This window comes from Uranotaenia lowii, chromosome 2 (genome assembly GCF_029784155.1).
Source record: "Uranotaenia lowii strain MFRU-FL chromosome 2, ASM2978415v1, whole genome shotgun sequence".
Lineage (NCBI taxonomy): Eukaryota > Metazoa > Arthropoda > Insecta > Diptera > Culicidae > Uranotaenia > Uranotaenia lowii.
In genome coordinates, this window is record NC_073692.1 from 203,499,076 (window position 1) to 203,520,242 (window position 21,167).

The 21,167-nt window shown below is 40.0% G+C and overlaps 3 protein-coding genes across 4 annotated transcripts in view; 2 read left to right on the forward strand and 1 right to left on the reverse strand.

Annotated features, from left to right (window-relative positions):
• LOC129744533 (vacuolar protein sorting-associated protein 54) overlaps positions 1–21,167 on the forward strand; it is a 149,283-nt gene that overhangs the window by 30,598 nt on the left and 97,518 nt on the right. The gene's annotated exons all lie outside the window — the stretch shown is intronic.
• The window catches only part of LOC129744534 (cytoplasmic dynein 2 light intermediate chain 1), a 140,634-nt gene that overhangs the window by 20,882 nt on the left and 98,585 nt on the right, over positions 1–21,167 (forward strand). The gene's annotated exons all lie outside the window — the stretch shown is intronic.
• On the reverse strand, positions 520–1,512 carry LOC129742269 (putative uncharacterized protein DDB_G0294196). Its single transcript, XM_055734144.1, has 2 exons — positions 1,356–1,512; positions 520–932 (listed from the first exon to the last, which is right to left on the reverse strand). Exons 1-2 carry the CDS (start codon positions 1,510–1,512, stop codon positions 520–522), a joined length of 570 nt encoding a protein of 189 aa, XP_055590119.1.

Consider the following 21,167-nt stretch of genomic DNA (forward strand, 5'->3'; position numbering starts at 1 on the left):
TGATTATCAGATACACTATACAATCCAGAATGAATCATCACTTGTGATTGAAGTACATGATCGTTTTCAAGCAAGAAATCTCCACTGGAGACTGAATCTATGGGTAGACTGATAACTTTAGTTTCGTGTGAATTCAAATGGATGTTTTGGACGTCGGGATATTTCCTATACATTTTAATTTTTCCATTTGGGAATTGAAGTTCATTTGTTTCAGTTGCAATGTTCACCTTGGCATTTTTCAACGTTTCATAGCCAATTAAGCCGTCGAAAAAAGGATGAAAATGAAATACAAAAAATGTTGACTTTTCTAGGTCTTCAAATTGAGAGAAGGGATTGAATTTTACGAAGCGGTTTATTTCATGTGACCGCTTACATTTCGAACACGCAATGGTGTTGTAGTTTTACAACGTTCTAAATTAACATGGTTTGGGTCGATATAATTTTTATTGGCTCCTGTATCGATAAGAAATCGTAGAGGGCCTTTAGTGGTTTCAATTATGATGTACGGTATGAAATTGTTTACGCTAGCGGCAGTAAACGTGTGACCGCTTGAAAATTTAGATCATCTGTTTCATCTCGTGGCACATCAGCTGATGATGGCTCGCTGGTCGTTGCCTCTGCTGTGTCAGCATAAATTTGATCTGGTTGTTGCTGTTCCATTTCAGCGCTGTTAATTGGGTCACTATGTTCGCCGTACAAATGTAAGGAGGGGTCTTGAGGATAGTACCATGCATATTCCTGTTCTAGCTGGTAATGTGGTCTATTTATGTAATTCATGTGACGTGACCTTATCGATGGGTCAACGTCCATAGGAGTTGGTTTGGGTTGTGGATTGAAAAATCTAGGCATTGGTTGAAACGGTCTTGGTTGGAAGGCTGATGGATGTGGTCTTGGAGTTGGTTGATATCTTGGTGGGGGTTGCAATAGCCTCGCTGAGGGTTGGAATAAATTTGGTGGTAAATAGTTTGGTTTTGGTGGAACTGTGGGTGCAGGTTTGTAAGGGTTTTTAACGTAATTATAATTTCCCTCTTCTAAACAAAGTCTCAAGGCATCCTTTAATGTCTTTGGAGCTTGAGCTCTAATAATAAGCCCAAGTGGTTCTTTCAGACCTGCAAGAAATACCTTTAATCCAAGCCCCTGATAAAATGTGTTTTTTGCTTGTTTGACGTCTTCATTTTCTTCATTCAAATTCAGTAAATTCACTAATAATGAAATTGAATGCGAAATTTTACTGTAAAAATCTTCGCGGGAGTTGATTGATTTAGTTTAAACAAATCCCTAGTCAGGGAGATTTCGTCACGTTTATCACTGTAATGAGTGATCAACGTGGAGTGATTTCAAAATCGCTTCTGTACCTCCAACTGGTTGGGGTAATTGATAACGAAGTGGTTGGGCCTGAGCTGCTTGGACAGCTTCCACGGCACCTTGCAATTCCATTCTAAGCTGGTGTATTTGATCGTCGCGATCAATAATCGCAGTTTGTAGTTCAGCCAATCTAGCTTGATTATCCATTTCGATTTTTTTTTTGATTATCACTTTCACTTATTTAATCAAACAAAAAAAATCACTTGTTAGTATTTTTACTGTTAGTATTTTTACACTGTCATCAAATTGTTAGTTAATTAGGGGTTATACATAATAAAATTACTTACGTTACTTCCTAGCAGTCCAACGGAGTTTAGTTTAATTACCACACTCGCGGTTCGCGTTAGATTCTACGGGTTTCAAAAAGATATTCCACGCAATTCGCACGATATTCGTTCGCGGAAGCACTCACGGCGGTAGAATACACTTTTCGAAATCCGCGCCGACTGCGCCAATTAAAGGCTTTCGGGGCCATTTCGAATTTTTAAAAAATAAATACAAATTAATTACCACGACGATCACTAAACGAATTGTCTTTATTTTCTGGATCACACTTATTTATTAGCTCTCTATTCCTAACCTTTCTTGTGAAACATGCATACAATTATTTCTCACGATGATGGCTGGCTGGCTGGCTGACTGGCTGGCCGGCTGGCTTAAGATGACACCTTGTTGTCGTCTTCGGCACGTGCAATGTTGGGTAGCTGGTTATGGACGGTCGTGGGAAGCTTGATGCGTCTGATGATGATTCTGATGTCGGTTGCATCGGTGATTTTGTAGATCCGTCTTTAACTTATGTAATGAGTATCACCATCGACTTGGCCGTAAAATCCGGGTACGTCATTAAACTCCTCGTCAGAAAAGTGCGGAACATTGATATGCCACTTTCGACCATTGGGATCGGTTACCGGTCCTAGCGATTAGAGATGAATTGCTATCGCTCGCGGTATCGCCTTCTTCGTAGGGAGTTGGCTTTTAAAGTCGATGTAGTGGGTCTGATCAATATCCCCTTGTATTGCCTGTATGAACATAAGACGCTCCCAAAGTAGTAGAGTGCAATAATATGCCCACATTGGTTCTGATACTCCGCGAATCCAGTAACGGTCGCGTGAGACAAGGTCTTTGTAAACTGACTCAATCAGATCAACATAACCGGAGAAGTTGAATCTCAGATCCGGTACTTTTTTTCTGAATCCCAATGCCGCTAGATCTGCGACGCTAAAGGCGTCAATGTCGCAAGGATCATTGCGTGGGGTCGTGAAAGTTGTTGAGAGATGTTTAAGGGTGAAATCGGGTTCGCCATCGATTTGAGGACGCCGGCGTGTGCGCGGGTCGGGTTGGTGTGAGGGTTCATCTCGAGAGATGGGTCCCTTTCTGGGTTTAAATGAAGGTTTTTTCTTCTTTTGCTCGTGTGCTGGGGCCGAAGCGCCAGACTTTTCAGCATTCTTAGATTCCATTTTAGAATGTTGCTTGAGCGACTTACCAGTTGTTCAGGTGTATTTTTTCGGATCGGTGCGTGACGAAAACTATGTCTTGTAGCAGTCGTACAGCTCAAGCTGAAATTGTATTTTAAGATCGTTTTATATAACAATCGAACATCTTTTCATGAGTGACGCGATACTTACAATTATTCAGTCTTTGCCACACTTTATGGTGGTATTATTGTAATCCTTTCCTGTAGTTTATGGTGTGTAATAATTAGGACTTGGATAGCCTTTTCAATTTTCTGGCGGGTTTTTCCGGTGACTACCTATCCTCACAATTACCTATATTCGGTTTTCCACACGGTTATTGCTTTTAGGTTCTTGTTAATATTCTTTCAACGTTGTAGGAAGCCGAAAAGTTTTTTTTTTCACGGGTATCTCACTCTCTACCGGCTGCCCACTCCTTCAGATACTTTCCGATAGTATCCGCTCGAGGAGCTCCAAATCCTCTAGCCTTCAGCATGTTGGCAGTGCGCTGGAAGACTGGCCTTAAATTGGGCGATGTATCTCCACCATTTTCGGGGATCCGCATCGGCTGGCTCCGGTGCTCCGACTTGGTCTGCTGATATAGGAGCTGCTTCATCTATAGGAACAACAGTTTTCAGGAGAGATGCGTCCCCTTTAAGACGGAAGCCTGGAGCCCAGCCGACACGATTCGATTTTGCATAGGCAAATACTTGGGCGTTGAATAAGGAATTTACAATATTACAATCTGGGAGCTGACGTGCTTTTTGAGATCTTGCTTGTCCGATCAGAGCTCCAGCGAAATGGATGAAGTAGTGTAAGTTGGGACAGTTGGAGGCGGAATACGGGCTCTTTTGCGCTAGACGCATGCTGGCAATATACGGAAGATATGAGTTCATCTTCTCGAGCTCTTCTCCTTTACGAAAGATTAATTTAACCTCTCTGATTATATCTTCAACCCACATCCATACCATGAGCTCTCCCATCTTACAGCCTATCACCTTTCTGATATACTCGATTCCAGTCAAGGCTGCGCAATTCTTATAGCGTTCGCTAAGAGTGCAGACTCTCAATTTTGCGTACTCATCTTGTGGGAACATGGTGAAGAACATATCCACTGCTGCGATTAGTCTTGAATACCCCTCTTCTTGCTCCCAATGTAGACGGGATGCGAAGTATGTATCGAACGAGAATTGCTCCTTCGTTTCGACCTGATATTCCGCAAGAGAGTCTTTGATACGGGTCGTCAGGATTTTTCTATAATCCGTGCGAATGCTCCCGTTGACTCGGAATGGTGCCATCAATAGCGTAAGCGTCCAAAGCACCTCCTCTTTATTGGGAGCTTCGACATCTCCCTCTGCAACGACCAGCGTATTATCAGCTTCCACCCTCCCTTCAATGATATTAGCGATGGAAATCATTTCGCCTTTCTTTCCAAACTCTACGCCGTAAGATGTCCAGTAATCTGTCAGTTTGGCCTGGTGACCCGATAGTGCCCACCAGATGTAGGCCTTAGCTTGATCTGGGGTGACCGACATTTGACTGATTGCTTCTTTGATGGTAGAATGGGGGGAAGCTCCGCATCTTCTGAGTGCTATCTCAGGCTTCTTCTTGCTTGTAGCAAAAAACTCAGACACATAAGTCGGCTCAATTCCATAAGTAGGTAATTTCGATGGGATATGCAACGTGGCCTCTGCGTCATCTTCAGTTGAAGTTGATTGAGTCTGTCATGATATCCACTTTTTAGTGATACAACTATGTCTTGAACAAACTCAAGAATTATTTAGTCTTCGTCACACTTCATGGTGGTATTATTGTAATCCTTTCCTGTAGTTTATGGTGTGTAATAATTAGGACTTGGATAGCCTTTTCAATTTTCTGGCGGGTTTTTTCGGTGACTTCCTAACCTCACAATTACCTATATTCGGTTTTCCACACGATTATTGCTTTTAGTTTCTTGTTAATCCAAATCGGAACTGCATACATTATCAACGAACCGGTTATTGGTATCTTTCAGGTTGAGTCCTTGGTCAGTGGCTTGTGATCCGTGTAAAGGACGAATTTTCTTCCATACACCACTCTTCACCTTTTCGTAGAGCATTAGTTAAAGGTTTTGCGATTTTAGCAAAATCTTTTATGAATTTGCGGTAATATCCTAGGATTCCTAGGAAACCACGCAATTCTTTCTCATTCGAGGGCATTGGCCACTCTTGAATAATCTTAATTTGGTCGGGATTTGGTTTCTCACCATCCGGAGTTACAATATGGACTAAGAAGGCAATTTCCTTTTGCAGGAACTCGCTCTTATCCAATTGTACCTTGAGATTGTGTTTTCCTAAAGTTTTGAAAATTTTCGAAAGGTTATCGATGTGCTCTGTGAGGCTCGCACAGAAAACTATTATGTCATCCATATAAACCAAACAGATTACACCAAAATATTCCCGAAGAACGTTGTCCAGAACACGCTGAAAGGTTGATGGAGCATTCTTCAGTCCAAATGGCATTCTTGAGAACTCGTAGTGTCCGTTTTCGACACTAAAAGCTGTTTTAGGAATGTCCTTTTCATATACCTCGACCTGATGAAATCCAGATGCGAGATCTAGAGTAGTGAAATACATACAGTGTCCTAATTTATCTAGGATGTCTGTAATGTTGGGAATGGGATAACGATCGTCTATCGTTTTTTTTCTTTTTGCCGGACGCATCCAATTACTTGGGTACGATCCAGACTGAGGAAGTCCAAGGGCTATTCGAATGACGAATAATGCCTTGATCTAAAAGTTCCGTAATCGGCCGCTTTACCTCTTCTCTGTGACAGAAAGGGTGGCGGTATGATTTTGTGTGTATTGGCATGTCGTCTTTCGTTTTAATCATGTGCTTAATTGCACTCGTGAACGAAAGCTTGTTGCCTTCTAAGAAAAATATGTCACTGTTCTGGGATATGATTTTTAAGAGTTTCGACTTTTCATCGGTATTTAAATGATTAATTCTAATCTGATCGAGTAATTGTTTTTTTCAAGCCTGAGCTAGGTTTTTGATGTTTCTGGTGCTACAGTTTCAAAATTATTAATTTCTGGTTCTAAAATGCCTTGGGTTCTACCTCAATGTGGTGAAACCCAGACGCTAAGTCGAGGGTAGAAAAATAATTCGCTCGACCTAGTTTGTCCAAAATGTCATTAATGTTTGGGATTGGATACCGATCGTCTATCGTTTTTGCGTTTAGCTTACGGTAGTCGATTACCAATCTCTACTTCTTTTGGTCTGAAGCATCAAGCTTCTTAGGCACTACCCAAACTGGTGAAGACCAAGGGCTTGTCGAATGTTCAATTATGCCCTGTTCTAGCATCTTCAAAATTTGTCGTTGCACTTCTGCTCTATGACAGAAGGGGTAACGGTACACGGTGTATTTCTAGAAGATGTTTAAAAGAAAAAAAACAGTAACTCTAGTTTTTTCAGAAATTGAAAATTTAGCTGATCCAGGCAGAAGAGCCTGATTAGAAATTAAGGTAAAACCCCGCTCCCGCAAGGGTTTAACACAGAAATGTCATCGGAACAGAAAACGCGACACAACGGTTAGAGAGACTTAAAAAGACTGCCATTTATTTTACTGTATCATACAGAGTTGTTTAAAGTTTGCTGACGCAGCTTCGTCGCTGCGCCCTCCAGTTGTTTCAGGCGTCGCGCATTCCTGCGCCAACGCCAGACGATGACGATGATGATCGCCGCGATGATGAACAGGGCGTCCACAGAGTAGCCCACAATGTTGTGAGTGGAGATGTTATTCTCCACGGCGACTTCGGGTGGCGATTCCATTGTAAACGGCCACATCTCGAATTGCGTCTCAGGTTTCTGGCTGCTATTCACGAAATGAATGCAACATTGTTGCTGCTGGGTTGGCTGGGTGCGCGAGCTCGGTCGTTGAGTCCGCGCCATCGTTGATAGCACATTTTGTGCTGACAAATTTGATGTTTGTTATTTCGACCACAGTTTGGTCTTACTGTTTCCTATTTTCCTTCGCGGCAAGTAGCACATTAAGTGCTGACGTACCACTTCGGATGTTGTGGTAACTTCTGCCGCTATGCAGGGTTACCTTAACCGCTCCATTTTCTCCCCCCTTTGGAGCGAAGTCTGTCGCTCCAAACATTGCTACTCATAGTCAGGGGTGGTGGGTCTTCTTCGTTTTCAGGTACTGGCCCTTGCTCGCGTACTTCATGGTGTGGTTTATTCGCTATTTCTGAAGAATCAAATTGAGATGTTTCGACTGATTCGCCTACTTGACTTTCGGTAATGTCGATGGGCAGTGGTGCCAAAGCCCGAACATTTCGTGTGTAGGTACCTGAAGCTGTGCGTACCGTTGCTACCCGCACAACTCCATCCTTTCCGGGTTTGGTGTGAGTTACGATTCCCATGGGCCACTTTGCCACGGGGTTGTTATCGTCTCCAATCAATACGATTTGACCTGGCTGCAGGTTAGGTTGCCTTTTTGTCCACTTGAAGATACAGCGCAAATGCTGCAAATATTCATTTTGCCATCTACGCCAGAATTGTGCGGTTTGGCGTTGAATGCGCTTCCAGCGCATAACTAAGTTTTGCTGCTCTAAGTGGCTTGCCGGGATGGGTATAGTAGTCATGGCTCTTCCTATTAGGAAGTGCCCTGGTGTTAAAGGTTCCGGAGCTCCGGCGTCGGAGAAAATTGAGGTCAGCGGACGTGAATTCATTATCGCTGATACTTGGTAGAACACCGTCTGAATCTCCAATATATTAAAGCTGGATCCACGAGCGGCTGCGGTGAAGAGTCTTTTGGCCACTTTTATGTTGGCCTCCCACAGACCTCCGAAATTAGGGCTTCTCGGAGGGATGAAGGAAAAGCGTATTCCTTCCTCAGCTGCTATCCCTATGAGTTCGTTTTGGAACAACTCCGAGTTATATACTTTGCTCAGTTCTGCAAGTTCGCGGCTGGCTCCGACGAAGTTGCGGCCGTTGTCGGAGTATATCACCTCTGGTGTACCACGCACTGATACAAACCGTATCAAGGCGGCTAAGAAGGCCCCGGTGGATTGATCCTCCACCACCTCGATATGCACTGCTTTGGTCGATGAAGAATCTGGCTTGATGACACATGAGTGGGGTATGAAGTAGCGGATTTTTTGATAATCCTTTGGTTCTACAACTTCCATATGATTTAATGTCAGATACTCTTTCAGGAACTCTCTGTATTGCTCGTATACTTCCGGAGTTCGCGTGAGTTTCCTTTCTAGCGAGAACAAGCGTCTTCTTGCTTGCTCGTAGGAATCACCCAGTTGAATGGGCTTGTCGTTGAAAGGGAGGCGCACAATATATTTGCCATCTGCCCCTATCTTGGTGTGCTGGAGGAAGTGCTCCTCGCATAGGTTTACCTGGTCAGAGGTGGACTTCGCTTCCGCAGAAGTTACCTCCTCCAAGGCCCAAAACCTCTTGAAGAGAGTATCCAATTTCCCATCGGGGTCCTTTTCTTCTTGGATCTCATTTGTACTAACGGTGGCAACAGTCATTACTGCTTTCCGGGTTGACCGTAGCGAAACTAGTCCGCCAACAAGCCAGCCTAAGGCTGACTCCTGAAGATTCGGGCCATTTGTACATTGGATTTGTCTGGGGCTCAGAATCTGGAATAGTACTCGGGCACCGAGTATAATCTCGATGCCTCTTCTCTTGTAGAATGTGGGGTCCGCTAACTCAATGTTTGACGGAACACTCACATCCTTCGCTTCCAGCCGAATGCTGGGCTGGTCGTCTAAAAGGTGCGGAACCAAAACTAAACTTACCTCCATAGCGAAGCTTCCGCATCTGGAGGAGATTACGGTTGTAATCTTTCTGGAAGCATTGACCCTTCCGCCAATGCCAACAAGTTGCACGTCGCTCCGTGCGTACGGTAGTCCTAGAGTCTGCGCGGCTGCTTCCGTGATAGACTCCACCTGACTACCGGAGTCCAATAGGCACCTAACTCGATACCAGTCGGACGCACCTTTAATGTTGATCTCGGCTGTTGCCAAGAATACGTAACTGCCATGTAGTCAGTTGTTACTGCTGGCTGAGGCCACAACGGCTGGGTCAGCCGCCGGCTTCTTCTCTGGAACCGCATCCACTGGATGTAGCAATGTGTGGTGTGCTTCTCCGCATTCTGAACACCGCTTTTTGGATGAACACTTTTGGACGGAGTGTCCCCAAGACAAACAATTGAAACACCGACCGGCTCTTTTGGTCCTATCCCATCTTTGCGGTACAGGCAGCGCTTTGAATTCGGTGCAGTGCCAGATCGCGTGCCCTTTCTCATTGCACGCGAAACAGGATTGCGGTTGCGTTTTGATTTCCCTACGCTGGGGTTGGGTGATGGCAGCTGCTGCTACCGTCTTGGTGTTGCGCGATTTCGATTCGTCGATATCGGTTCGGCACGCTAATTGGTTGGCTCGCTTCTCCAACTCTTCCTTGAATTCTGTCCAAGTGTAGACACGATGTATGTCTAATCTCTCCTCCAGCCTGGATGCGGTTTCCGAATCCAGACGGGATTTTGCTAGACTTACTAGCATTCCATTCGCAACACAGTCCAGTGTCGCTGTTTTATCCTTTTGTATCTGCTTTGCAGCGTGAACTGTAGTGTCCACGGCATCGATGAGGCTCATGATGGACTTAGCGCATGGCACATTTATTTTTTTAAATTTGATCAGTTTTACGAAGTATCCTTCGTACGCAATTCGCTTTTTGTAAAAGCGCGTCTCTAATTTCGCCCACGCATCGGCGAAGCTAGTGCCAGAGCTTTCGAGCGCTTCGATTGAATTTCTTGCTGCCGCGCAATGCTCAAGGCACTTGGAGAGAAATGCAAATTTGTCGGCATCTTCTCCAATCGTTACCATGCGCTTTTCAAAGCGCCCTTTGAACGTCAACCACTCCGTCGGCGAACCGTTGAAGTGGGGTAGCTCGATTCGGGGTAAATGATCCGCCCGACTCGTGCTTGGCGCCAGTGTCTGGTCGAGCAAGTTTTCACTCGGGTGCTGGTGATTTCTGGCAGCTTTCGCATGCTGTCTTTCCCAGCGGCCGAGTTTCACTTGAACGGCCATTACCTTAGTTAGTAACGGCCCTCTCCTTGCCGAGGGACCTGAGGCCCCTTCAATTTTCAGCAACACAGCTGTTGCTTGGTCGAAAAGAACACGCAGGGTGTCCCTTTGCACTGCAATTTCCTCCACTTCCGGAGGGTTAGCGTCGCTGCGCTGGTCAACCAGCACCGCGATCTCGTTGACGGACCCTTCTAGGGCAGTCAACTGCCGCATCCACACTTTACTTAGTTCTTCCTCGGCCATTGTTCTACACTAGGAATGCGAGTCACTTTTCAATTTACTGCTTTTTCTTTCGTTTAGCTCTCCCCCCGACGGGAGAAGCTACACAAGTCTCGCCGCGTTTGTTTTATTTATTTTCACGATGGTGCAGTGGCACCAAGGCACATAATCACACACTGATTTCACTTTCGTTGATTGGATTCTCCCCCCGACGGGAAACACTACGCGCGCAGCGAGCGAATTTTCAACTTTCTTCTTTGCACTAATCACACGGTTAGCCACACAGGTGCGTGTGAGCTCAATTAAAACATAGACGGCGGATTCAAAACGTTCCACTCTAGCCTCTCGCTGATTGATTCGGCTAACTTCACCAGTTCGTCAGTAAATCTTTTTTCGTAACCTCTTACAGCCGCAGCTCCGGCGGCTAAGTTGAACAGGTGTGAAACGATGATTGTAATGGCTGCGCCTTCTTCTCGCGATCGACACGGCCTAGCCCTTACAGACTCTTCGATTTCCACTAACTGAGCGTAGTACTTAGAGTACAACACGTCGTTGCACAAATTTTGATTCATTTCCACCAGTGGGAGACTTGCACTTTTGTTTTCACTTATGATTGCCTACACTTAGGTTACACTTTATTTATCGTTGCCATTTTGGCACACCGAAACACTTTGAATGTTTTTTCAGTCCGTTCTCCCCCCGACGGGAGAATTTACAATTGATAGGCGTCGTTGCCTAAACCTGAAGTGATCGCACGTGCGATCACGTCGGGGTCACCAATGTTCCAGGCAGAAGAGCCTGATTAGAAATTAAGGTAAAACCCCGCTCCCGCAAGGGTTTAACACAGAAATGTCATCGGAACAGAAAACGCGACACAACGGTTAGAGAGACTTAAAAAGACTGCCATTTATTTTACTGTATCATACAGAGTTGTTTAAAGTTTGCTGACGCAGCTTCGTCGCTGCGCCCTCCAGTTGTTTCAGGCGTCGCGCATTCCTGCGCCAACGCCAGACGATGACGATGATGATCGCCGCGATGATGAACAGGGCGTCCACAGAGTAGCCCACAATGTTGTGAGTGGAGATGTTATTCTCCACGGCGACTTCGGGTGGCGATTCCATTGTAAACGGCCACATCTCGAATTGCGTCTCAGGTTTCTGGCTGCTATTCACGAAATGAATGCAACATTGTTGCTGCTGGGTTGGCTGGGTGCGCGAGCTCGGTCGTTGAGTCCGCGCCATCGTTGATAGCACATTTTGTGCTGACAAATTTGATGTTTGTTATTTCGACCACAGTTTGGTCTTACTGTTTCCTATTTTCCTTCGCGGCAAGTAGCACATTAAGTGCTGACGTACCACTTCGGATGTTGTGGTAACTTCTGCCGCTATGCAGGGTTACCTTAACCGCTCCATTAGCCTTTTCTGAGTCATTTCCAGGCAAAATTAAAATATTTGGTCGGTGAGTCCCCATACGATTTGTTTTTTTGAACATTTATAGTCCATATTTATAAATTTTCAATCTAAAAAAATATTCCAGTGCAATGGAATTGCAATCTTTATCTTTAAAAATTTATTTTTTTCTTTTTGAAAACATAATAAAAACATAAAAATATTTCAACGCCTAGAAAGATAAGTAATTTCAAATTACTAATTTGGAATAAAAAACTTATTTTATATGAACATTTAATTTAAATTTATTATTTGGAATCTCCTTGTTATAACTGGTGTTATTCAAATGTAACCTAAATTTACATTCATTTGTTTATATATTGGAAAACTATTTCTGGTGTAATGAAATTTAAAGAGAAATGAATATGAACAGTCCAACATCCTTTTATAGGATTCCAACGAAATATTTAAAAATATCTTCTTTTTTCAATTTTGTTTTTTAAAAAATTCCACAATATTTGTATGCTTAGATGCATATAGAAATACGCATTTTAGAAAACAAATTTGTTTGATGATACCACTCGTTTCAGTATTTTTCAATTTCTTTTGACTAAGATAAAAGTTTCAACAAATCTCAGCAGACCAGTTTTCAATAGAATTTAAAATATAAAATTTAGTTAAAAGAAAAAGTAATTGCACTAAAATCCGTACATCTTCGGCTACAAAGAAAAATCAGTTTCAAATTACTTTTTCTCATATTGAAGGTGAATAAATTTTCTATCAATCATCTGAACTTCATTTTTGCGTAAGACTTTGTATACTGTTGAAAATTTTGAATAAATGAATTAAAGAGAAAAATTTTTTTTTGGGAGAAGTTTCGTCGAGGAGGAGAAGTTTTATTGACAGTTTTAGACCAGATTTGTGCACTTTTTTTTTTAGTTTTTATGAATTTCTATGGCTAATTCAAAGTAACAATTTCTTGAGGTTTTTACCACAACTGAAATAAAATTGAAGAAATTATGATTTTTTTCCTGATACATTAATGCTTCATTGATGTTTTTATAAATAGAAGAAAAGGACTGCAGTGTTTAGTAGAATAACTAAAATAAGTATAGGAAGAACAAATCATGATGAATCTAACGCGATTCAAGCTAGTTCGCTATCGATCATTTTCAATTCACTTTTGCCAACAATACTTTTAATGTTTTGTAAATTTAGGATCAACAAAAAGATAGGAATGCATTTTTTTGGATAATTTCAAATTTATCACAGGTTAAGACTAGATTCATCCATTTAAAAAAATACTAAAAATTCAATTTAAAATAAAGAATAGAAGAGATTATTATAATTGTATAGTGGGTTGAGAACTGTAGGAGCTAGGATTATTTAACCTTAAAAGTAATTCTTGCTATTGGAATACAATGGGAGAATCTCAGAGTACAGGAGAGTTGCTAAAATATGGCTTAAAAATAGAAAAAAATGACTTATAAAACGCTCCAAGCTGAAAATGATCATTCTATGAAAAGAAAGTAACATGCAAAATTTAAGCAAGATTAAACTGCTGTACTGATTTGCATTGAGTCTGAAGTGCGGATGAGATTTTTAGACATTTGACTCAGGAAAAGCATAAAAACTGAGTTCTCATCAAAAATTGTTTTTAACAAATCGTTTACTTTTGAATATTGATTTTTTTTTCTAATTTTTCAAAAGCTTAAATCAAGACAAACGTTTCTACTCCAGAGCGCAACACGATAAGCGTTATCACAAAAAAGTTATAGCAGTTTCTTGTGTTAACTGATTTTTTAATTTTTTTTAAATGAAATACTCTCCAGTGTTTCCACAATAAGAATATCTAAAGATAATGGATTCAAATTATTCCAGATAATTCTTAAATTTTCAGATAATTTCACCCTCTCAGACTGCTGACAGGATTTGCCTGTTGATTTGAAAATTTCAGGATTAGAAGATATTTTTATGTAATTTTCTTCGTTTTAATAGCTCTGTAACTAGTTTGAAATAATTTTGATAATTTTTCAAAGTTTTCGACATGATTCTTGAGTTTAATTTAAAAATATTGAAAGTTAGAACTAAGAGAATTAGCACCTCTGAATTTAAAAAACACTTGAATATATGCATATTTGTTAAAGACTTCAAATAAAAAATTTTGAAAAAAAAAATTTGTATGGGGGTTCACCGACCAAATATTTTAATTTTTGGTGGAAATGAACCGGGAAAAGCTCTACTTTGTGCCCATGCAAAAATTAGCGTTACTGTATTTTTTTCTTTAAGTCCTTCTGCGAAACACACCGTGGGTACGATTTAGAAAATATGGGTAACTCATCTGTAGTATCAATCCTGTGTTTGATAGCGTGAGTGAAAGTTAATTTGTCACCCTCTTTGTAGAAAACATCTTGAAAATAAGAGATGACTTTCAAAAGTCCATTTTTTTCTCCGTCATTTAGATGATCAATTCTTAAATTTTCGAAAACGATTTTGTTGACTTCAGGATTTTCAAATGAATTCAGTTCAAAGTTGTTTAATTCGAATGTAAGATTATTCAACAGCTTAACGTTTTCCATTTTCGTTTAAATGTTTTCTGCCATTACTAGGGAGTGGTTATCGCTTGCTTTATATAATCCAGCATGAATAAAAATATTTTCGGTTAGATTTAAATCATCTTGGAGGTCGATATGGGGGTCGCTGGGTTTGTTGCGGAGGTGGCGATGTGGTTGATGAGGTCTATTCATGTAGTTTACCCTAATATTTAGAAGGGTCCACTTCCATCCGTTCAACTCTTTGTTTTGGTGGAAGAGGTGGTCCACTTTTATAATTATTCATTAATTTTGTATTGGCCATAATTGGAAGAGGAGGCCTAAATGGTAAGGGTTTGTATATTGGTTTGTATCCAAAATTTTCTTTTCTTCTTAGATCCGCATTTTTGAATTCCTTCGCTATCTGGTAGGCTTCAAGAAGAGTATTTGGCCTACCCGTTCTAGTGTAGGTGGCCAACCTTTCGTTGAGCCCATCTACGAATGCATTTTTCATTTGGATCTCATTCACTCTCATAATAGCGACTTCATGTCCTCTATTAAGGTGATCGAGATGAATATTACCATTTATGTCTGAGAACAACCCCTCGCATTCCTGGTAATATTCGTCTAGAGAGTTGTTTTTCTGTCTAAGATACGCTATTTTGCTAGTTAGGGTGGAGAGATCTCTTTTATCTTCAAAATAGTTTAGAAGAGTTTGCTTAATGTTCTCCCAATTTAGTGGAGTGTGATTTTTTAGAAGAATTTCGTTCCCTTTTTCTATAATTTTGTTTCTTATCTGACCTAGCCAGATGGAGTAAATTGGTAGATTCCTAGCTTCAGCTACCGAACCTAACACCCTATCAACGGAGTCAATCCATGTTGCAAGCAACTTCGGATCTCCCCCATAGTTGGGAAGAAATTTGATCGTGTCAGGGATCTGACTCCCTTTCATGATCATTTCTATTTGAGTAGGTTGGCGCTGACCTAATGCCGTAACATTATGCGCTGCTGCTTGGGCGGCTTGTACCGCTTCGGCAGCACCTACAGCTTCCATATGCAGCTGCTGAATCTGCTCATCCTTTGCTTGTAGCAAGGCTTGCAGTTCAGCGATATGTCTAGTTTGTTCCATTATTTGTGATTGATTAAAATTTATTTTTTTATGGTTTTATATAAAATTTGTTTATAAATTTTTACTGGTTTGTTTAATTAAATTGTTTTCCTTTTATTTTAATCTTTGCTATTCGCTTTTTCACTTGTTAGTATTGTAGTGAAGTTTGTTGTGAATGTTGTGTGGCCGCATCTGAGGAGGATTGTTTCGGTAGCGTTAATTTCCTGTGGGATTCGTGAAAGCCCGTCTGCTACAACGTTCTATTTTCCCGCTCGATATTGGATATCGTACGAGTAATCAAGAAGAGCGATCATCCAACGAGCAATTTTGCTTGAAGGATCTTTCAAGTTGACTGCACATGTCAGTGGTTTGTGATCTGTGTATTGTATGAATTTATGCCCAAATAGATAAGGCCTGAAATGCTTTGTTGCCCAGTAGATTGCTAATAACTCCTTTTCTATTGTGGAGTATTTCTCTTCGCTTTTATTGAGGGTTCGAGACGCAAAACCTACTGGTCTGTCTTTGCCAATGGGGCCTTGTGACAGGACGGCTCCTATTGCATATTTCGATGCGTCAGTTGTGAGGACAAAAGGTTTTTTGAAGTCTGGGTGTATGAGGATAGCGCTACTACTTAAAATTTCTTTACATTTGTTGAATGCTTTGAGAAATTCTGGAGAGTGTGTCACCTTCTCGTCCTTTCTTAGACATTGGGTGAGGGGTTTGGTTATTAGACTAAAATCTCGTATAAATTTACGGTAGTAACCTAACGTTCCTAAAAAGGATTTAATATCTCTTTCAGTTTTGGGAACAGGCCAATTTTTAATTGTCTCGATTTTTCTGGGTTGGGTTTGACTCCTTGTTCGTTTACAATATGTCCGAGAAAAGAGACTTCGGTTTTCAAGAACTCGTTTTTGTCGAGCTGGATTTTTAGGTTCGCTTTTCTGAGTGCTTCGAATACCTTTTTTAGATTTATGCAGTGCTCTTGCAGGCTTTTACTGAAGACAATTATATCGTCCATGTATACAAGGCAGATTTTCCCAGTAAAAGGCCTATAAGAGCATAATTTATAGTTCTCTGGAAAGTTGCCGGGGCATTCTTTAAGCCAAACGGTATTCTGAGATACTCCCAGTGACCGTCTTCTGTAGAAAAAGCTGTCTTTTTAATGTCTTCTTCGTCCATCATCGTCGTTTTCGCGTTTATTTTGCGATAATCAACGACAATTCTCCATTTTTGAATGCCAGCTGAGTCTAGTTTTTTGGGAACCACCCATATTGGGGAGTTCCAAGGAGAAGTTGAAGGTCTAATAATGTTATCTTTGAGCATTTTTTCTACTTGTCTACAAACTTCTTCCTTGTGGCAATGAGGATACCTGTAACTTTTTTGGTAAACTGGTATCTCGTTGTCCGTAGGAATTTTGTGTTTAACTGTGTCTGTTGATGAAAGGGGCTCCCCTTCAATATGGAATATAGATAGGTACTCATTGATAACATATAGCAGCTGAGTTTTTTCTCCTTTTGTAAGATGAGATAAACGTAATTGGTTAATGAGTTTTTTATATCTCTCTGCTAGAATTTTGGTTTCCATGTGGTTAAGTTCTATTTCTTGAAGGCATTCGAAATTATTAATGTTAACTTCCAGGGGAGAGTTAAGTATAAAAGTAAGATTTTCTTGGCTGGTATTTTTTACAACAACGGTGGCTTTGCCATCGTTGGCATTGTAAAGATCTGCGCAGAGTAGTAGTTTTTCTTGTATTTCTATATCAGTTTCTATCAAAAAGTCTCCATTTTGCTCGGAAACGGGTATCTCGATGTTCATAAGAGAGTTTTGGGATATAACTTTTGAAAGTAATTCTGGGTATTTCCGAAACATTTTTATTTTTGTACCCATTATGTCTAGGGTGTTGTCTGTGGTGTCGATTTTTGCCTTTAATTCTTGCAATGTTTCATAGCCAATCAGACCGTGAAAATACTTGTGAAAATCGAATACGTGAAATTTGTATGTTTTTGAAGATATTGTCGGGAAAGGGTTAAATTCTACATAAGTTGTTATTTTGTGTTTGCCAGAAATATTTGAAACTATCGTTGGGGTAGAGAGAGGGATTGAGTTTTTCACAAGCTTAGGGGACAGATAATTCTTATTTGCCCCTGTGTCAATTAAAAGTTTTAAGTCGAAATTTTGGGCTGTTGGGATTTTTATATATGGGATAAAATTTTGGGGGTTCATACCGAGTCCCTTGATGTTACCAGCTGAAAATTTAGCTGATCTTAATTATTTGAAGTCGCATTTCTTTGTTCTGGGGTTTGATTTAACTTGGGAATTGTGTTTTCTTCTCGGTTAATTTCTGCGTTAGTAATAGGGTGAAGGCGATACATTGGCTGATCGTATTGGTTTTGATGATAATAAGGATGTGGATAGGTATTGAGAAAGTTGTTTAGTTCGTAGTCATTAAAACATTGTTCCGAGTTTTGGATTTCTTCCGATTGGAATCTTGGTTGATTATAAGAGTTTCTTGACATACCCGATTTTCGGAATTGCGAAGATGGAGGATGAGAAGTTCTAAAATTGCTTTGCGGTGAGGCTGAAGTCTTGAAGCTATTTTGCGTTCCATGTGAGTAGTTGGATCTCCTTGATTGAACTGATTTGTCGAAGTTAAATGGACTCGAGGGAGGGAATGGTTTTGGGGCTGCAATTGGTGGATATGGGGCGGTTCTATTTGGTGTGAATGTTCTAGGTGATGGTGGAAATCTGAAATTTCGTCGGTAAGTAGGAACTTCGGGTCTCCAGAATCTCGAAGGAAACTGGGTGTCATTTAAACTTCTTGGGAAACGGTTAAAATCTATTTGATGAAAACCAGTTTTGTTTTGGAAATTCCTTTCTTCTATAGCTGCGTCGAATGCTTCTTTGAGCGTTTTTGGTTGTCTGGCTCTGACATTTCCACCAATTGGCTCGAGAAGGCCAGCTAAGAATACTTGAAGTGCGTTAGCTTGGTGAGTTTGAATTCTATCATTTTTTATATTTTCATTTTGTTCCAGGTTATAGACATTATTTATGAGAAGTGACAACGATTGTTGTACTTCTCCGTAAAAATTTTCTATGGACCTTGTTTGTTTAGTTTGGAGAATTAGTCTCGTAAGTATTACTGAATCTCTTTTATCGCTGTAATAAGCGATAAGATTTTCCCTAATTTGTGGCCAGTTAAGGGCTGTGCCATATGTTTCCAGGACTTGGTCCGCTTCGTTAATTATTTTTGACCTAATGGCCTGTAGCCAAATTTTTTCGAACGGTGTATTTTTTAGGCCATCTAAAAATGGCATAAAACCTTCTACTGATCTTAAGAAGCTGTGTAATTTAATAGGGTTGCCGTCAAACGGTTGGATAGTGTTGAATGCCTGTGGAGTTTGTAAGGATTTTATTTTTTTCCGCTTGTTGAAACATTTTGTTTGTTTCCTCCACTTCTTCAGGAGTGGGAGGAATATCGAATAGTTCTTGACCGTTTGGAATTTCTTCTACTTGGGTGTTCATGTTTTGTTTTTTGTTGCTTCTAAGATTCTATGTGCAATTCGTGAATATTTTTATTTTATTTTTTAGTTATTTATTTTTTATTTTTATTATTTTCTTTTTTTGATAATAAAATCATTGTTATTTAATTAACTGTTGCTGAGTAAACTTTAAACTGATCACTCTTGCCGCAGATATTCGCTCTGCTATGATCAGTAGGAATTCTGTTTTATCACTTTTCTGGAGATATTCTTTCCGTTGTGATTAGTTATGGTTATTCAAAATTAGTATTAATAATATTTTATTGCATTTATTTTATTTGTTAATCGCCCATGCCGCAGATATTCGCTCTGCTGCGATTATCTATGGTTTTGTCTTTTATTCAAAATTATTATTAATAATATTATATTGAATTTGTTATACTTTTGTTAATCGCTCGTGCCGCAGATATTCGCTCTGCTGCGATTAACCGTGGTTAAATTGCTATTATTTCTGAATAATTTAATGATTAATTTTGATTTAAAGTTCTAATCGCTTCTGCCGCAGATATTCGCTTTGCTGCGATTAGCATGGGTTTGAATTTTTATTTTTTTGTTATACTTTTGGTTTTAGATAACTTTTTTTTACTCTAGCAACAGGAACTTTATTACTTACATGATAAGCACTTGTAGCGTGTAGTGCAGGTAGTTTTTGATCATGATCATGGCACGACCGGTTGGGCTGAAAGTTCAGTATGTTATTATGTACTGTATATTTTTTCCATCGGGTTTTACTAATCTTCCATCCTTTATATTGTTATATTTTTTCACTGGTTTTGCACTTTGCCTTTTTGTTGGTACACCCAAAATAATCTGTACGTAGCAGCTACGTGAAAAACTACATAATTTTTATCCAATTGATTTTCACGTAAATGCTACGAGATGATTATTTAAACGCGCCCCTATAGGAATTGATGCTTGATGAAAATTATTTACAACTTACGTGAATTCCCAGTGAGTTCAACTTGATGTGACAGTGGAAGCTGTGTGAAATGTTGATCGATTCCAATTGTTCTTTCCCCTTTAGTTGTTTTTATCAATAATAATAAGAAAATTTAGAAAAATATCATTGATTTTATTTTCATTCAATCACTATCACTACATTAATCACTATTACTGGATAAATCACTTGAACTCTAATACAATAAATATGATTCCGGGTGGTTTAACGGTGCACTTTGGTTTTTACGATCCTGAAGAAATTGAAAAACAGTAATTAATTAATTCAATACTTTAGTGATAAACAATTTACCTTGTCTGTAGACAGCTTGTTCCTTGTTCCAAAATCGGATGAAAAGCCAACCACTGCTATTCCTCTTCCGGGGAAGGTTCAGAAGAAGAGAAAAGCCAAAAACCTTCTTCTAGGCTTTCATATTCTTTGAGTCGTGGTGTAGCGCTCACTCGTAGCCTACCGGGCGTCCCTGCGGACCCAGATAACACTTTTAGCACTCTTCAAAATAACGGTCATCTTACCTGAAAAATTATCATCAAATTAGAATACATAGAAACAGATTTCAAAGATATTATTATTTTAAACACAGTTTTAAATTTATCTCACCAGAACGGAGAAACTTGATCAGTTTGCTCTCCAGTTATTACATCTTCCGAGGCAGCACAGAATTTAAGTTGCTTAGGGCCACTCTTGGTGTACCGGAACTTGTTAAACGGTTCTTTTTTTAGACCGGTAAGGAAGAATTAATTTTCTTTCTTTCGCGCAACATTCGGGTCCATTTAAAACTTTAAACATGAAAACAGACACCGCGACCTCAAAAATCTTCCCAGCAGCAAACAAAACCAACTGACTGACTGCCAACTCCCTTTTCTTATAAGAATTTGCGAACGATGCGACAAAACGGATTTTGAGTCATCCACTTTGAATTTACGTGAAATTCATGCGCCAGTTATTTGGAAGTAAAATACCTACCACCAGGGCGTTCTTGCAACGCTGTGGTTACTACAGAATTCACGTAGAATCGATTTTATGCAACAAAATCTAATTTTACGTGAAAAATCCCGTAGAAAAAATTTCTAAATTATTTTGGGTGTAAAGATTTTTGTGTTGTCTATGCACTGTATATTTTTCCCATCGGGTTTTTCTAATCTTCCATCCTTTATATTGCTATAATTTTTCACTCGTTTTGCACCTTGCCTTTTTGTAGGTAAAGATTTTTGTGTTGTTTATGCACTGTATATTTTTTCCATCGGATTTTTATAAATCGTCTATCTCTTGTACTTTTCATTAATTTTTCACTAAGTCATTTTTGTGTAGCACTAATTTTTTTTATGTTTCACTGTGTTTCATTTCTTTCCGGAGGTAGTCGGCTCCGTACGACTGTGCCAATTAACGGACAGGGCTTCCTTTCGGCTTTTTGAAAAAGGTACAACTTGTTTGCTTAAAGTGAAGAACAGAACTGATCGTTTAATTATGCCTAATATATATATCGGCCAATTTTTGATTACTTCAATTTTGTTACTGTTGGGTCG